This window comes from Oncorhynchus masou, chromosome 15 (genome assembly GCF_036934945.1).
Source record: "Oncorhynchus masou masou isolate Uvic2021 chromosome 15, UVic_Omas_1.1, whole genome shotgun sequence".
In the NCBI taxonomy this organism is placed as follows: domain Eukaryota; kingdom Metazoa; phylum Chordata; class Actinopteri; order Salmoniformes; family Salmonidae; genus Oncorhynchus; species Oncorhynchus masou.
In genome coordinates, this window is record NC_088226.1 from 17,976,141 (window position 1) to 17,993,742 (window position 17,602).

General features: G+C 42.3%; 1 protein-coding gene across 1 annotated transcript; it reads right to left on the reverse strand.

The window, feature by feature from the left end:
* Nucleotides 1-3,583: 3,583 nt before the first annotated feature.
* Nucleotides 3,584-9,751, reverse strand: LOC135555810 (ATP synthase F(0) complex subunit C3, mitochondrial-like). Its single transcript, XM_064988558.1, has 5 exons — nt 9,646-9,751; nt 8,107-8,154; nt 5,237-5,317; nt 4,144-4,322; nt 3,584-3,906 (listed from the first exon to the last, which is right to left on the reverse strand). Exons 2-5 carry the CDS (start codon nt 8,143-8,145, stop codon nt 3,792-3,794), a joined length of 414 nt encoding a protein of 137 aa, XP_064844630.1. The 5' UTR covers nt 8,146-8,154; nt 9,646-9,751; the 3' UTR covers nt 3,584-3,791.
* Nucleotides 9,752-17,602: the final 7,851 nt, after the last annotated feature.

Below are 17,602 nucleotides of genomic sequence, written 5' to 3' on the forward strand. Positions count from 1 at the left end.
AAAATCAAAAGAAATCAGTCAAGACCTCAGAAAACAAAATTGACAAGTCTGGTTCATACTTAGGAGCAATTTCCAAACGCCTGAAGGTTCCACATTCATCTATACAAACAATAGTATGCAAGAATAAACACCATGGGACCACGCAGTCGTCATACCGCTCATCTCCTAGAGATGAACGTACTTTGGTGCGAAAAGTGCAAATCAATCCCAGAACAACAGCAAAGGACCCTGTGAAGATGCTGGAGGAAACAGGTACAAAAGTTTCTATATCCACAGTAAAACAAGTCCTATATCGACATAACCTGAATGGCCTCTCAGCAAAGAAGAGGCCACTGCTCCAAAACTGCCATAAAGAAGCCAGACTACAGTTTGCAACTGCACATGGGGACAAAGATCATACTTTTTGGAGAAATGACCTCTGGTCTGATAAAACAAATACAGAACAGTTTGGCCATAATGACCATTATGTTTGGAGGAAAAGGGGGATGCTTGCAAGCCGTAGAACACCATCCCAACCGTGAAGCACGGGGGTGGCAACATCACGTTGTTGGGGTGCTTTGCTGCAGGAGGGACTGGTGCAATTCACAAAATAGATGACATCATGAGGATGGAAAATAAAATTATGTGGATATATTGAAGCAACGTCTTAAGACATCAGAAGTTAAAGGTTGGTCACAATTGGGTCTTCCAAATGGACAATGACCCCAAGCATACTTCCGAAGTTGTGGCAAAATGGCTTAAGGACAACAAAGTCAAGGTATTGGAGTGGCCATCACAAAGCCCTGACCTCAATTCTATAGACAATTTATGGGCCTAACTGAAAAAGCGCGTTCAAGCGAGGAGGCCTACGAACCTGACTCAGTTACACCAGCTCTGTCAGGAGGAATGGATTAAATGGATTAAATGTCAGGAATTGTGAAAAAACTGAGTTTAAATGCATTTGGCTAAGGTGTATGTAAACTTCCGACTGTACCTTGACGTGGATTATAACGTAAATGAGTTGGCAGTTAAAAAAATGTTGACTTGTAAATTTATAGAAGATTGCTTTAGTTTAACTCCGGGTTATAGAACATCCTGGGTGTCCTCTTAACTGTCTCCTACCAGAAAATATTTAATAGTTAAATTCTTCCATTCAGACAGTCACTTTTTCCATTAGTGATTGAAGTTGTACATTCTCACCAGTATAGTGAATGCACATAGCATTTAGACTTGGGAGCACTAGTGCAGGTCAGATAGTACATTAAATGGCACATGGTTACATATGTATCGTTGTTTCAAGTCCAGTGTGCTCAGACTGTTGTTACATTTGTATTTGAGGGGCGGACACCACAAGCAAAGTCATTTGTATCATTTTATCGGGCAAGTCTGATCAGGTTTAGTCAGAGAAATATTTCTTAATATATGACTGGGCTAAACTATAGAACGGCATCTGTCATAGAAACAAATGGAGCATTGCTTTTGTGTCGGTGGTTGTGCCTTTAAAATACATTAAACCGCTCCTCTGTAGCCCAAACCGTTCAAAACTAAAGACCTACTTTACCGGAGCTAAAAAATGTAATTAATCTGGTCCAGATTTGGCAGAACACACTTAAAGGGCTACACACAAATCAACCATAATGAGTAAGGAACTATCAAAATTTTCATAATATAACCTATTTAATATATAAAAACATGTCACAGAAAATAGATTGTGTATCGATCAGATGAAATGGTCATTACCTCTAAATACATTTATAGGGACTTTAAGTGCCACAATTATATTTGTTAAAGTTGGGAACTACCACCCTAGAGAATAAAACTCATATTTATATAGACAGTGAAGCTACAACTTTTAACTTGGCCCTATACTCCAGCATTCTGGATTTGAGCTCAAATGTTATATATTACGCGACAGTACAGAGCATCACCTTTCATTTGAGGGTATGTTCATGCGTATGTTCAACCATTTAGAAATAAAAGCACTGTATGCATCTAGTTCCCCTATTTGAAGGTGACAAATACCTTTAAAAAGGTGACATTCAGGATTGTTGCGGCATAGAACACCTCAAATCCAAAATATAGAGCCAAATGAAACATTTCAGCTTTATGGTCTAAATTAATGACGAAAGTGTACAGTATAGCCAATTTAAAAAATGTACTTAATTTCAAGCACTCAAAGATGGTTCATCCTCTTGTAACACTGGCTCACCCACCCAAAAAGGTAAAATTGTTGTCCAGAAACACCTAGGCACTCATGTCTGTGCAGAATTCATATTCTCCCCTCCCCTTTAAGTGTGCACATTGGCTCCCCCTCTTGCATTCAAAAGCAATAGACAGGGCAGGTGTAGGAAATGTGGAAAACAGCTATACCCTGTGGCTACACCAAGGGTGAATCTCACAAGTCAATCAATTACTTGCTTCCCCTCATTCTATACTCTTCCAACTCAAAATGTCTGAGGAAAGCATGGTTTACTGCAAGACTGCGCAAAGGTAAACTCCTTAGGAAAACTGATCATTTCCCAATTCAGCTTTTGAATCAAGTCAGAAGTAGATTGCGGCAAGCAAGCCTGTATATCAACATTTTGTGCAGACTAAAAATTGTATTACATATACACCAAAAGTACAAAGCATGCTCTTTCTTTGACAGTCTGACCAGATGGCTATAATCCCTTGATGTCCTGTTAAATCCATTTCAGTGTAGACAAGTGGGAGACAGGTTAAATAAAGATTTAAGTCTCAAGACATTGTGTGTGCCATTGAGGGTGAATGAACAGGACAAAATATTTAAGTGCCTTTGACCGGGGTATGGAAGGTGCCAGGCGCACCGGTTTGAGTATGTATGCAACGCTACTGGGTTTTTCCACTCAGTTTCCCGTGTGTATCAAGCACGGTCCACCACCCAAAGCTCATCCAGCCAACTGTGGGAAGCATTGGAGTAAACATGGGCCAGCATCGCATGACACCTAGTCGACGCACTGACAAATTGAGGCCGTTCGAGAGCAAAACTCAATATTTGGAAGGTGTTCCTAATGTTTTCCACACTGTATAAACTAGTAGAGGGATGGAAACTTTAATTGGGGTAGGGGGCAACAAAAATAAATTAGATCCGCAGTGGCTCTGCGTATCCACATCCATACCCACCACCCTGCGAGCAAAAACATTTTATCAGCCCTGCTCGTGAGTGAAGACCCCAAAAATATTGTGTTTAAAAGTTTCCTGAAATTCTACACATTGCCATAGGGGAGGCAAATGCTTGCAGTTTTTAATATAACTGATGATCAAAACGGGCCCTCCCCAGTTGGTAATTCGACCTCAATTCCTACAAGTTTACATAGCTGGTTGCAAGACTAACTACCCAATCTAAAGACGCTTTGCGCGACATGGCCTAATTGAGGGACTGCTGATGCACAACTACATTTTATTGAAATTGCACCTTGTGTATTCTATTATTCGAAACGCAACAGGAAGTTGAGACCTCATCCCTGTACTAGTACATTTAGCTTATATTGTATTCAATGTGACAATTTAACTAGTACTTTTAGTTACTCTTTACATGTCTTCAAGTCCAGCACCCAAACACCACTGAAAATTAAGGAGTGACAAGTTTATAATTATCCCAACCATTTATTCAGAGACAGTCTAAATCAAAGCGAGTTCTTACGTAAAACTTCTGAAAAAAAGGGGAACATAAAAAGGCAGGATTTGTAATCGTAGATTTTGATTGGAATGGCGGTGCCACGGCCTCATGAGCGTCGCATCAAGAGTTCCAATTCCCTGGGAGAAGGGAGGTGACAGGGATGGGAGAGACTAAATTACATAGCGAACAGGATGAGGAACGCCACCATGAGACAGAAGAGCCCCATTGCCTCAGACAGGGCAAAGCCCAGGATGGCGTAGGAGAAGAGCTGCTGCTTCAGGGAGGGGTTCCTGTCAGAGACAAAGAGGAGAGGACTGGAAGTTAGGATTTAGGCTGGCCGACAGCACCAGTAGCAATTTGTTCATTAATGATATGAACCCAAATTAATAGGATCCGGCTCACTCCAATAATCTTGTGCTAAAATGTTAGCATTTCCCTGCCACCCACAATCAATGATTTGCATCCAATTTTGCTTCTATATCTGCCCACTTCCACAAACGATTGAATCGTTTTCGTTCATCAGTTACCTGGCATAGCCGATGATCAAGCTACCGAACACCGTTCCAATTCCAGCCCCTGATCCCGCCACACCCACTGTGGCAGCTCCAGCACCGATGAACTTGGCGGCAGTGTCGATGTCCCTGGAGATAGCGCTGGTCTGGAACCCCCGGGTTAGAAGAGAAGCCTCACTGACAGGCAACAGGGCCTAAGGAAGATGCAGGGTACAGCACAGTCAAAATCACAACATAGAGCTAGAGACTAAAATGGACCTGAGGCCACCTGACAGGTGTAGATAGTATAATAGCCCACCACTCCAAAACAATGGAAGCTTAGCTCCCTATTGCATTCACCTTGACCCTTCTGGTAGTCTGAACTGATATGTAATAACAGATAAGGGCTAGGGACACATCTGGAACTGGGGTTTGTTTAGGAGTGGAATGATATGGAACTGTAAGGCGTAATACATTTCAGTACTATTACGGTGTATGAGTAGTACATTGACCCCACTGAATAAAGGTCCAGAACAGAACCTATCAAGAAGAACAGACTAGTGCAGAGGTTTAAAGTGCTGCTCAAGAGACCAGACAAGGGCAACAAGTGCAGAGTGCTCCAGTGCCTTTTTTAAATTCATCTTATTTTTACAAGGAACATGTGTGTAGGCACAAAGAAATTTAGGAGCACTATGAAAAATATTTCATGTAATAAAGTTAAAATCCTTAATTTCTCTAGGCACACTGGTGCTCCTACATTTAAATTCCGGGTAGAACAGAAAAATATTAAGGCGGCTATGCGAGTAAAATGGTCGCACTGAGAGTCTTGAAGGGATCCTTGGAAATGGTCACAAGGACAGCCTGGATACCAGTCTTACTTAAGCACTGGCCATGTTAGTATTTCCCCATACAGGGATTTAAAGTAGTCTGGTGTTAAGGATAAATACAACTGAAGAGGCAATAAGGGTTACTGATGAGTTAAATAAAGTTTATGAACATAAAAATGGCCTAATAAATGGTGTCAGGTTAACAAAAAAGGGGCAATTGGCAAAAGGTTTACACAAACCTAAGCACCGAACTGTCAACGCGTCGGTCACAGGGTTTAATTTGGGTTTGAAGAGAGGCTTACCTGCTGCTCACTTCTGGATTCAGGTCTGTTGAAGACTGAGACCGAGACTGGCCGGGCGAGGACTCTGGACCCCCCACGCAGCTGCAAGAGACAACTACACATCAAACTCCTAGACAGACTTAAAAGCATGTAACAAGCTCTACTTACAATTATTACTAACAGACTACCAAACGTAGATTACCCGGAGGCGAGTTCTGGAGCACGCCAAGATTATGACCCTAGAGGTGCATCTAATAGTCTAACGTCTAGGAGGATTAGAGGCATGAAGACCGGTAGAACGGCAATGTCAAACCAAATTTTATTTGTCACATGAGCCAAATACAACACCTTACATTGAAATGCTTACTTTACTGCATTGTTGGTTTAGGGCTTCTAAGAATTTACATAAAAAGTAAGAGCTAAGAATAAATGATTAAAGCGTAGCAGTAAATAACAATAGCGGGGCTATATACAAGGGGTACTGGAACAGAGTCAGGTACACCGGTGTCATGTCATGATCAATCCAAATCTTGTCCTTAGTAAAAACTGAGTACTATAGGGTTAGATTAGCCTACAAGGTGATGTTGTCCCAATATATCCCCAGCTGACCACTGGTCATGCATGCAGGTAACACTGCCATAGACTATTCTTTCAATCATCATCCTTTAAAAAAAGTGCTTTCTCATCTCATGTGCTGGTCAGTTCACAGCATTATCCCAGAAACTCTAGACTCTACACCAATTTGCATACCACCCTAACAGATCCACAGACGATGCAATCTATTGCTCACCACTGCCCTTTCCCACCTGGACAAAAGGAACAACTATGTGAGAATGCCATTCACTGACTACAGCTCAGCATTCAACACCATTATGCTCTCAAAGCGCATCACTAAGCTGAGGACCCTGGGACTAAACTCTTCCCTCTGCAACTGGATCCTAGAATTCCTGACGGGCCGCCCCCAGGTGGTTAAGGTAGGTAACACCACATCTACCATGCTGATCCTCAATACGGGTGCCCCTCAGTGGTGCGTGCTCAGTCCTCCTGTACTCCCTAGTCACCCATGACTGCAACACCAACATTAAGTTTGCAGACGATGCAACAGCGGTAGGCCTGATCCCCGACAATGATGACACAGCCTATAGGGAGGAGGTCAGAGACCTGGAAGTGTGGTGCCAGGATAACAACCTCCCTCAACGTGATCAAGACAAAGGAGATGATTGTGGACTACAGGAAAAGGAGGACTGAACACACCCTCAATCTCAGTGATGGGCTGTAATGGAGCAGGTTGAGAGCGGCAAGTTCCTTGGTGTCCACATAACCAGCAAAAGATCACCAGGGATGCAAGCTGGTGAGGGCCCAGAAAGGAAACAATTTTTTGCACTGAAACATGCAAAAAATATATAATCCCTGCTAGGGGGAAATGCAGTTTAACTAATGGAACAACAAATATGATCTACAGGATCCGTCTATGTAAAATAAAGTGGTTAATGTGAACCTAACTCACAGGTAAAAACAAATGTAAAGAAAGAAATCCAATGTTTGCCTGGAATTCACTGCAAATGTCAATTCTTAAATGTTTTTTTTTTTAAACAATACACTAATATTGCAGTTAGCCATGAGAGCCGAGAACACTTGACCACACACCTAAATATTGCACTTGGTGGGAAAAATTCTTAAGTAGAAATATAATGGAACAAATAGAATACCTACTTTTGCTCTATTATAGTGGCCACTATAGTACACGATCAAGTGCACAAGTCAACATGTGCAAAAATAACATTCACTGAGTAAAAAAAAAATTATAAACCTCCCTCACACAACAAAAGCAATATCTTTAGGCTACATTGCACATTACTACATTGTAGAACAGAGGGCCACAGGCAAAGTGTACAATGTGCCAGCAGCGCAGGATACCCTTTGTTGGCATAATTGATCTCTTTGAGGCAGCGAGTACACCTGGCATACCCCTTTCTATCCACTGTATTAAAAAGTGTTGTGTTCCTTTCACCTCTATAGTGGCATCCAGCTTAAGCCAGGCCCTGCTACACTTGATCCCTGAATCCACTTGTTTAACAAGCAAAACCTCATTGCCATTAAATTCTCCCATTCTGAAAAGTAACCCTTTTCCCTCTACAGCATGTGGTTAACAGATAGTGGTTAGTTTGTTAGCTAGTTAACATTTCAAAAACAGATTACCAGGAAGCAACGTTAACACATAATAACTTGAGGAACGGCAAGGAGTAGTAAACCAGTTAATACTACAGCGAATTGATTAGGTTACCAACATTAGCCATCTGACTTTATTAGCAAGCTAATTTTCACACCATGAACTCACTTTCTCCCTCACGCTGATGATGTAACTAGCAAATTGGTTGTCTCTCTCCAGTCACGTGCTGCATTCTGTTGTGTGAACGATTGGCTGAGCCTTGGAGACATCCAACATTAATGCTTCAAACGCACGTCACTCGTTCACTTACAGACAGTAGTGAGCCAAAGCCCCCACCCCCACCGGAACACGAATCACGTAGGTCACCAATTTTGGATTCATAACAGCAAATTTGGCCGAAATGTGACTAGTTTGCATCTCTGTATCATGGTCCAAACACACCAAGACAGTCGTGAAGAGGGCACGACAAAACCTATTCCCCCTCAGGAGACTGAAAAGATTTGGCATGGGTCCTCAAAGTTCTACAGCTGCACCATCGAGAGCATCCTGACACCTGTTGTATTCGTCGCATGTGACATATAAAAAGTGATATTCCTTACCAAGGACACTCATTTGCTGCGCATCTTATAGCAAAACAGGATTGTAAGTGCTAGATCTAGACTGATAAGGTACAACTGGTAGAGGATCAAACAGTGACATTGTAGTGTCAAAGAATACATACCACAGCAGGTGAGGTGACAAACTTAGCGCAGGCGTACATGGCTGGTGCCTGTGGAGAGAGATGAGATATTACATTATTTGAACTGCTAATTTGCACCACCATTAAATGTCCTATCAATTCAACAGGCATCTTTAAGCATGGTCATTTGGACCCCCCAAAAAGAGTTTTGCATGACTTCCATTAACTACAGCCCTACACCAGCTCGTCACTGCTAAAGGTACAGTAATGGTGACCTAAGCTGTAGGTGTAACCAGTCAAGCATTTGACCATATGCATCAGGGAAGGGGCTGTGCAAAAGGCAGACTGAGGTTCTGTTGTAAAGTTTGAATGTAGAATCATAACGTTTACAACTCAGCGCAAATAAAGAATCAAGTTACAATCTTTACACCCATGTCATAAGATTAGTTAAGTGAAAATGCATGAAAATAGCAATGCTTGATTGAATGTGGCAAGAGCCCAAAGCAAATGACAGTGAAGCATTAAACAAGATCCTTTCAAAACACTAAGTGGGGAGTTAAACGATGATCAACTTCGACTCCAGAGATGTCTAATACTAATTAATCCAATTGTGTAGGTAGCACCAGTGCACATATGACCCAGACAGGCAAGCGAGCCTTTAGCTATGATTGAATGAGTTTTTATTTTATTTTTAATAAACCAGCTAAATTCATGGTAAAAAAAAACCACACGCTTTAGTACAGTACACCCCCCTCCTTCCCTGTCGCCATTCCGCCGCTGGGCAGGTAGTTAACACGAATGACAACGGAAGGAATCACCATGGGGGAAACTTACACTAAATTGTCCATGCTTGAATGTGGCTTATTAGACCCATTTCACATGCAATGAGGGTAGCAGCGATTTTCAAATAGATGGAAGCATGAAACGTTAGTTGGATAACCCGGGTAGGTTATTAGCCATGGCTAGCTAAATTTAATAGACTTCAGACGGACACTGCTAACGTTAGATAGGTGGGAGGATTTGGCTAGCCAGCTCGAGACGTGAAGGTCAAAAATGAACCTCAGACACCAATACAGGATTTAAATACAAGGACGCTGCATTTGGTACAGGACTAGATATTGATACAAATTGTTAAACGTCCTTCGCAATCCTCAGGGACATGAATTCATAATGACCGAAAACATGCACTGGATCACTAGGCCCAGATATGGACGAGCAAGTCAGACATTTTGCAGAAGCTTCACCGCAGTTTAGAATCGGTTGTACCCCAAAATGCATGGTTTCGCATATTAATATTTGCATGTTTATTTCCCAACAGTATTCGCGGCTGACCATGTAGACAATTCTCTGGTAAGAATTCTACAGTACGAATATATTCACTGTAAAATGTCATTTTTGGAAGAAATCATTGAATGGCCGTCAACTTCACCTACATTGCATGGCTAGCTAGCTAGCGTGCTAACAATTTATATTCGCCCCCGCAATGCTGACAGGACATTTCAAAATATTCACAATGCGATTATAACCATACCGAAATTACAAAATAATGCGTCGCACTGAAACCCTAAATTATTAACTCACCTTAATGTTACAGTACACACGGGGTCCTAGATTACTAATTCTCGCTCACAGCAGCAGTCAATGTGCACTCTGACAGCTGTCACCTTGTCATTTATAATCTTAGTTACTACGTCCTAAACGTCCATTGGACAAAAGGAAACCTCCTTCGACTGTGATTTCCTGTTTCGCTTGTCACTACTTTTAACCTAGCCTATAGTGGAGCTTTCAATGAACTACAATGCTTGCAATTGGTTGACAGTATTTAGGGCGGCTGGGTGACTCAAACGCTGACGTATGGTAAGAATGGACTCGAATCCTATTTCCTTTCCCCATTGGACCATATTCCCGTTAACCTTTCAAACTACATCCAGTGTCCTTGATTTCTATTGGACAGTGTATAGGACGTCCCGCCTACTTCCAACATTTTAGGAGTAAAGGAATTGGTACGCTTTAATTGACGTGCAGCTTATACAAATCATCTATAACCGTATGTCATGCTTTATAAAGGGTTCATAAATGTGGCATTAATGTGTGACATAACCACCAATGTCAAATATGACAAACATCGCTTAATAATGGCCTAATAATAATCATTCAATTGAGGCTTCACAAAGCATGCATCTTGGTAGAGCATTGCAACGCCAGAATTATTGGATTCAATTCCCGACACCAACCATCATTGAAACATTATTCATGCTTGACTGAAAGTTGCTTTGGATAAAAGTGTTTGCTAAACTTGATATATTATATTTCACTAAAACATTTCTAGGATGGCGGAACCTCTTTCCCTCTTGGGTGTGTAGTCAATATTGGACCTAACCTCAATTTCCCCAAAAGTGCTATGCTGCAGGATAACACACACTTTAAGGTGCAGTCATGCAAAGCCAAAACGGAATGGGTGGAGTAAAAAGGCCAGCAAATCAAATCAAAATCAAATCAAATTTATTTATATAGCCCTTCGTACATCAGCTGATATCTCAAAGTGCTGTACAGAAACCCAGCCTAAAACCCCAAACAGCAAGCAATGCAGGTGTAGAAGCACGGTGGTTAGGAAAAACTCCCTAGAAAGGCCAAAACCTAGGAAGAAACCTAGAGAGGAACCAGGCTATGTGGGGTGGCCAGTCCTCTTCTGGCTGTGCCAGGTAGAGATAACAGAACATGGCCAAGATGTTCAAATGTTCATAAATGACCAGCATGGTCGATTAACAATAAGGTAGAACAGTTGTAACTGGAGCAGCAGCACGGCCAGGTGGACTGGGGACAGCAAGGAGTCATCATGTCAGGTAGTCCTGGGGCATGGTCCTAGGGCTCAGGTCCTCCGAGAGAGAGAAGGAGAGAATTAGAGAACGCACACTTAGATTCACACAGGACACCGAATTGGACAGGAGAAGTACTCCAGATATAACAAACTGACCCCAGCCCCCCGACACATAAACTACTGCAGCATAAATACTGGAGGCTGAGACAGGAGGGGTCAGGAGACACTGTGGCCCCACCCGAGGACACCCCCGGACAGGGCCAAACAGGAAGGATATAACCCCAACCACTTTGCCAAAGCACAGCCCCCACACCACAACACTCCACATTATTCAGAGCCCTAAATGACACCATATACAGTGCCTTAAGAAAGTATTCAGACCCCTTGACTTTCTCCACATTTTCTTACGTTACAGCCTCATTCTAAAATTGATTAAATAAAAACAATTCCTCAGCAATCTACACACAATACCCCATAATGAAAAAGCGGAAACAGGGTTTAAGAAATTTGTGCAAATTTTTATAAAAAATAAATAAATGAAATACCTCATTATACATAAGCATTCAGACCCGAAATTGAGCTCATGTGCATCCTGTTTCCATTGATTATCATTGATGTTTCTACAACTTGACTACCTGTGGTAAATTCAATTGATTTGACATGATTTGGAAGGCACACACCTGCCTATAAAAGGTCCCACAGTTGACAGTGCATGTCAGAGCAAAAACCAAAGCCATGAGGTCAAAAATAATTGTCCGTAGCACGCCGAGACAGGATTGTGTCGATGCACAGATCTGGGGAAGGGGACCAAAAAATGTCAGCAGCATTGAAGATCCCCAAGAACACAGTGGAATCCATCATTCTTAAACGGAAGAAGTTTAGAACCACTAAGACTCTTCCTAAAGCTGTCCGCCTGGCCAAACTGAGCAATCGGGGGAGAAGGGCCTTGGTCAGGGAGGTGACCAAGAACCCGATGGTCAGTCTGACAGATCTCTAGAGTTCCTCTGTAGAGATGGCAGAACCTTCCAGAAGGACAACCATCTCTGCAGCACTCCACCAATCAGGCCTTCCTCTATGGAGTGGCCAGGCGAAAGCCACCCTGACAGCCAGTTTGCAGTTTGCCAAAAGGCACCTAAAGACTCTCAGAGCATGAGAAAGAAGATTCTCTGGTCTGATGAAACCAAGATTGAACTACTTGGCCTGAATGCCAAGTTTCACATCTGGAGGAAACCTGGCACCATCCCTACTGTGAAGCATGGTGGTGGCAGCATCATGCTGTGGGGATGTTTTTCAGTAGCAGGGACTTGGAGACTAGTCAGGATAGAGGCAAAGATGAACAGAGCAAAGTACATTGATCCTTCATGAAAGCGTGCTCCAAAGCGCTCAGGACCTCAGACTGGGGTCAAGGTTCACCTTCCAACAGGACAACGACCCTAAGCACACAGCCAAGACAACACAGGAGAGGCTTTGCCAAAGAATTCTAAAAACCTATTTTCGCTTTGTCATTATGAAGTGCTGTGTGTAGTTCGATGAGGAAAACTATTTAAGAAATTTTAGAATAAGGCTGTAACATAACATAATGTATAAAAAGGGAAAGGGTCTGAATACTTTCTGAATGTGCTGTCGAGTCGTTGTGTTTCGAGTCATTGTCATGCTGAAAGACCCAGCTACGTTTCATCTTCAATGCCCTTGCTGATGGAAGGAGGTTTTCACTCAAAATCTCACGATACATGGCCCCATTCATTCTTTCCTTTACATGGATCAGTCGTCCTGGTCCCTTTGCAGAAAAACAGCCCCAAAGCATGATGTTTCCACCCCCATGCTTCACAGTAGGTATGGTGTTCTTTGGATGCAACTCAGCATTCTTTGTCCTCCAAACACGACGAGCTGAGTTTTTACCAAGAAGTTATATTTTGGTTTCATCTGACCATATGACATTCTCCCAATCTTCTTTTGGATCATCCAAATGCTCTCTAGCAAACTTCAGACGGGCCTGGACATGTACTGGCTTAAAGCAGGGGGACACGTCTGACACTGTAGGATTTGAGTCCCTGGCGGCATAGTGTGTTACTGATGGTAGGCTTTGTTACTTTGGTCCCAGATCTCTGCAGGTCATTCACTAGGTCCCCCCGTGTGGTTCTGGGATTTTTGTTCACTGTTCTTGTGATCATTTTGACCCCACGGGGTGAGATCTTGCGTGGAGCCCCAGATCGAGGGAGATTATCAGTGGTCTTGTATGTCTTCCATTTCCTAATAATTGCTCCCACAGTTGATTTCTTCAACCCAAGCTGCTTACCTATTGCAGATTCAGTCTTCCCATTCTGGTGCAGGTCTACAATTTTGTTTCTGGTGTCCTTTGACAGCTCTTTGGTCTTGGCCATAGTGAAGTTTGGAGTGTGACTGTTTGAGGTTGTGGACAGGTGTCTTTTATATTGATAACAAGTTCAAACAGGTGCCATTAATACAGTGGAGGACAGAGGAGCCTCTTACAGGTCTGTGAGAGCCAGAAATCTTGCTTGTTTGTAGGTGACCAAATACTTATTTTCCACCATAATTTGCAAATAAATTCATTAAAAATTCAACAATGAGTTTTTCTGGATTTTTTTTTCTAATTTTGTCTGTCATAGTTGAAGTGTACTTATGATGACAATTACAGGCCTCGCTCATCTTTTTAAGTGGTAGAACTTGCACAATTGTTGGCTGACTAAATACTTTTTTTTGCCCCACTGTAAATGCATATAAAGCAGTCACTAATATTCATATTGTAACAACACTTGGTATATATGTTACGAACACTGTGAATACTTTTGCCAAGCGTGGTAAACAGTATAGAAGTATCTCATGCTAAGGCAATGTGCCCAATTTGTCGTGATGGTGGCACAGTGAACACACAGCTGATCCCGGCAACAGTTGCAGCTTTAATTTTGTCTTGCGCTTGTTAATGCTAATATGGCTTAAATTCGCTAGCTAGCTAACCAACAACTGTATGTAACAATGTACAGTGGGGAGAACAAGTATTTGATACACTGCCGATTTTGCAGGGTTTCCTACTTACAAAGCATGTAGAGGTCTGTCATTTTTATCATAGGTACACTTCAACTGTGAGAGACGGAATCTAAAACAAACATCCAGAAAATCACATTGTATGATTTTTAAGTAATTAAATGGCATTTTATTACATGACATAAGTATTTGATGACCTACCAACCAGTAAGAATTCCGGGTCTCACAGACCTGTTAGTTTTTCTTTAAGAATCCCTCCTGTTCTCCACTCATTACCTGTATTAGCTGCACCTGTTTGAACTCATTACCTGTATAAAAGACACCTGTCCACACACTCAAACAGACTCCAACCTCTCCACAATGGCCAAGACCAGAGAGCTGTGTAAGGACAGCATGGATAAAATTGTAGACCTGCACATGGCTGGGATGGGCTACAGGACAATAGGCAAGCAGCTTGGTGAGAAGGCAACAACTGTTGGCGCAATTATTCGAAAATGGAAGAAGTTCAAGATGACGGTCAATCACCCTCGGTCTGGGGCTCCATGCAAGATCTCACCTCGTGGGGCATCAATGATCATGAGGAAGGTGAGGGATCAGCCCAGAACTACACGGCAGGACCATGTCAATAACCCGAAGAGAGCTCGGACCACAGTCTCAAAGAAAACCATTAGTAACATACTACACCGTCATGGATTAAAATCCTGCAGCGCACGCAAGGTCCCCCTGCTCAAGCCAGTGCATGTCCAGGCCCATCTGAAGTTTGCCAATGACCATCTGGATGATACAGAGGAGGAATGGGAGAAGGTCATGTCATCTGATGAGACAAAAATAGAGCTTTTTGGTCTAAACTCCACTCACCGTGTTTGGAGGAAGAAGAAGGATGAGTACAACCCCAAGAACACCATCCTCACCGTGAAGCATGGAGGTGGAAACATCATTCTTTGGGGATGCTTTTCTGCAAAGGGACAGGACGACTGCACCGTATTGAGGGTAGGATGGATGGGGCTATGTATCGCGAGATCTTGGTCAACAACCTCCTTCCCTCAGTAAGAGCATTGAAGATGGGTCGTGGCGGGGTCTTCCAGCATGACAACGACTCAAAACACACAGCCAGGGCAACTAAGGAGTGGCTCCGTAAGAAGCATCTCAAGGTCCTGGAGTGGCCTAGCCAGTCTCCAGACCTGAACCCAATAGAAAATCTTTGTAGGGAGCTGAAAGTCCGTATTGGCCAGCGACAGCCCCGAAACCTGAAGGATCTGGAGAAGGTCTGTATGGAGGAGTGGGCCAAAATCCCTGCTGCAGTGTGTGCAAACCTGGTCAAGAACTACAGGAAACATATGATCTCTGTAATTGCAAACAAAGGTTTCTGTACCAAATATTAATTTCTGCTTTTCTGATGTATCAAATACTTATGTCATGCAATAAAATGCAAATGAATTACTTAAAAATCATACAATGTGATTTTCTGGATTTTTGTTTTCGATTCCGTCTCTCACAGTTGAAGTGTACCTATGATAAAAGTTACAGACCTCTCCATGTTTGTAAGAAGGGAAAACCTGCAAAATCGGCAGTGTATCAAATACTTGTTCTCCCCATTGTGTGATAGTGCTCATTGTGCAAATGTATTTGTTTTCAATAAACGTTTGGAGATAAAATACTGTATATATTGAACAAGGTATCTATAGGGCCCCGAGTAGTGCAGTGGTCTAAGGAACTGCATCTCAGTGCTAGAGGTGTCACTACAGACCCTGGGTCGATCCTGGGCTGTATCACAACAGGCCGTGATTGGGTGTCCCATATGGCAGTGCACAATTGTCTCAGCGTCGTCCGGGTTATGGTTTGGCCAGGGTAGACCATTGTAAATAAGAATTTGTTCTCAACTGACTTGTCTAGTTCAATAAAGGTTAAATAAAAAATAAGTAAAAATGTCAAAAGGTTTTACTGAGTAAAAAAGGAAATCAGTCAATTTAAATAAATTCATTAGGCCCTAATCTATGTATTTCACATGACTGAGAATACAGATATGCATCTGATCACAGATACCTTAAAAAAGTAGGGCCATGGATCAGAATACCAGTGAGTATCTGATGTGACCATTTGCCTCATGCAGTGCAAGACGTCTCCTTTGCATAGAGTTGATCTGGCTGTTGATTGTGGCCTGTAGAATGTTGTCCCTCTCCTCTTCAATGGCTGTGCGAAGTTGCTGGATATTGGCGGGAACTGGAACACACTGTTGTAGACGTCAATCCAGAGCATGCCAAACACTCAATGGGTGAGTGTGTTGGCCATGGAAGAACTGTGACATTTTCAGCTTCCAGGAATTGTGTACAGATCCTTGTAACATGCTTTTAAAAAATTTAACTTGGCAAGTCAGTTAATAACAAATTCTTGTTCATCATTATCACGCTGAAACATGAGGTGATGGCAGAGGATCAATGGCACGACAATGGGCCTCAGGATCTCATCACGGTATCTCTGTGCATTCAAATTGCCATCGATAAAATGCAATTGTGTTCATTGTCCATAGATTATGCCTGCCCATACTATACAACCCCACCGCCACCATGGGGCACTCTGTACACAACAGCAAACCGGTTGCCCACACGACGCCATACAACGCCATGTGGTCTGCAGTTGTGAGGCTGGTTGGACGTACTACCAAATTCTCTAAAAGGACGTTGGAGGCGGCTTATGGTAGAGAAATTAATATTAAATTATCTGGCAACAGCTCTGGTGGACATTCCTGCAGTTAGCATGCCTATTGCATGCTCCCTCAGAACTTGAGACATCTGCACATTTTAGATTACATTTTATTGTCCCCAGCACAAGGTACACCTGTGTAATGATCATGCTGTTTTAATCACCTTCTTGATATGCCACACCTGTCAGGTGTATGGATTATATTGGCAAATTAGAAATACTCACTAACAAGGATGTAAACAAATTTGTGCGCAATGTTTTAGGGAAATATTATTTTTGTGTATATGGAACATTTTGGGGATCTTTTATTTCAGCTCATGAAACACAGGACGAACACTTTACATATTGCATTTTTTGTTCAGTGTATTTTACATGTTGTCAACAATCTATGGCAATAATGTCTGTTTTGCCCACAGTTGCATGCACTTTGGTTTTGTTGCTAAACAACCAACCCGTCTGGTAATAAAACAAGAAAAAATATTTAAAAATATTTACATTAAAAATAACTTGAAAATGTTCAGAGATAAATGTTTAAGAGATAAAGAAATTTGCAGTGCACACCAAGAGAGACCATATCAAAGCAACTTTTGACCAGAGCCTATAGGTGCACTCTTAGAAACAAAAGTGCCATCTAAAACCTAAAAAGGTTCTTCGGCTGTCCCCATAGGAGAACCCTTTGAACAACCCTTGTTGGTTCCAGGTAGCATAACCCTTTTGGTTCTAAGTAGAACCGTTTGGGTTACATGCAGAACCGTTTCCACAGAGGGTTCTACATGAAACCCAATATGTTCTACCTGGAACCAAAAAGGATTTTAACTGAAACCGAAAAGGGTTCTCCTATGGGGACAGCCGAAGAGCCCTTTTAGAAGCCTTTTTTCTATGAGTGTAGGGAATAGGGTGCCATTTGGGACACAGTAAAGTTGTCTAAAGTGTTCTTTATTTTCGGTGTCAACTGTAAACTTAAACCTGCTGTGGGCCATTCTCCTTTTCCCAGAGTAGCTGGGCTGATTTATATGT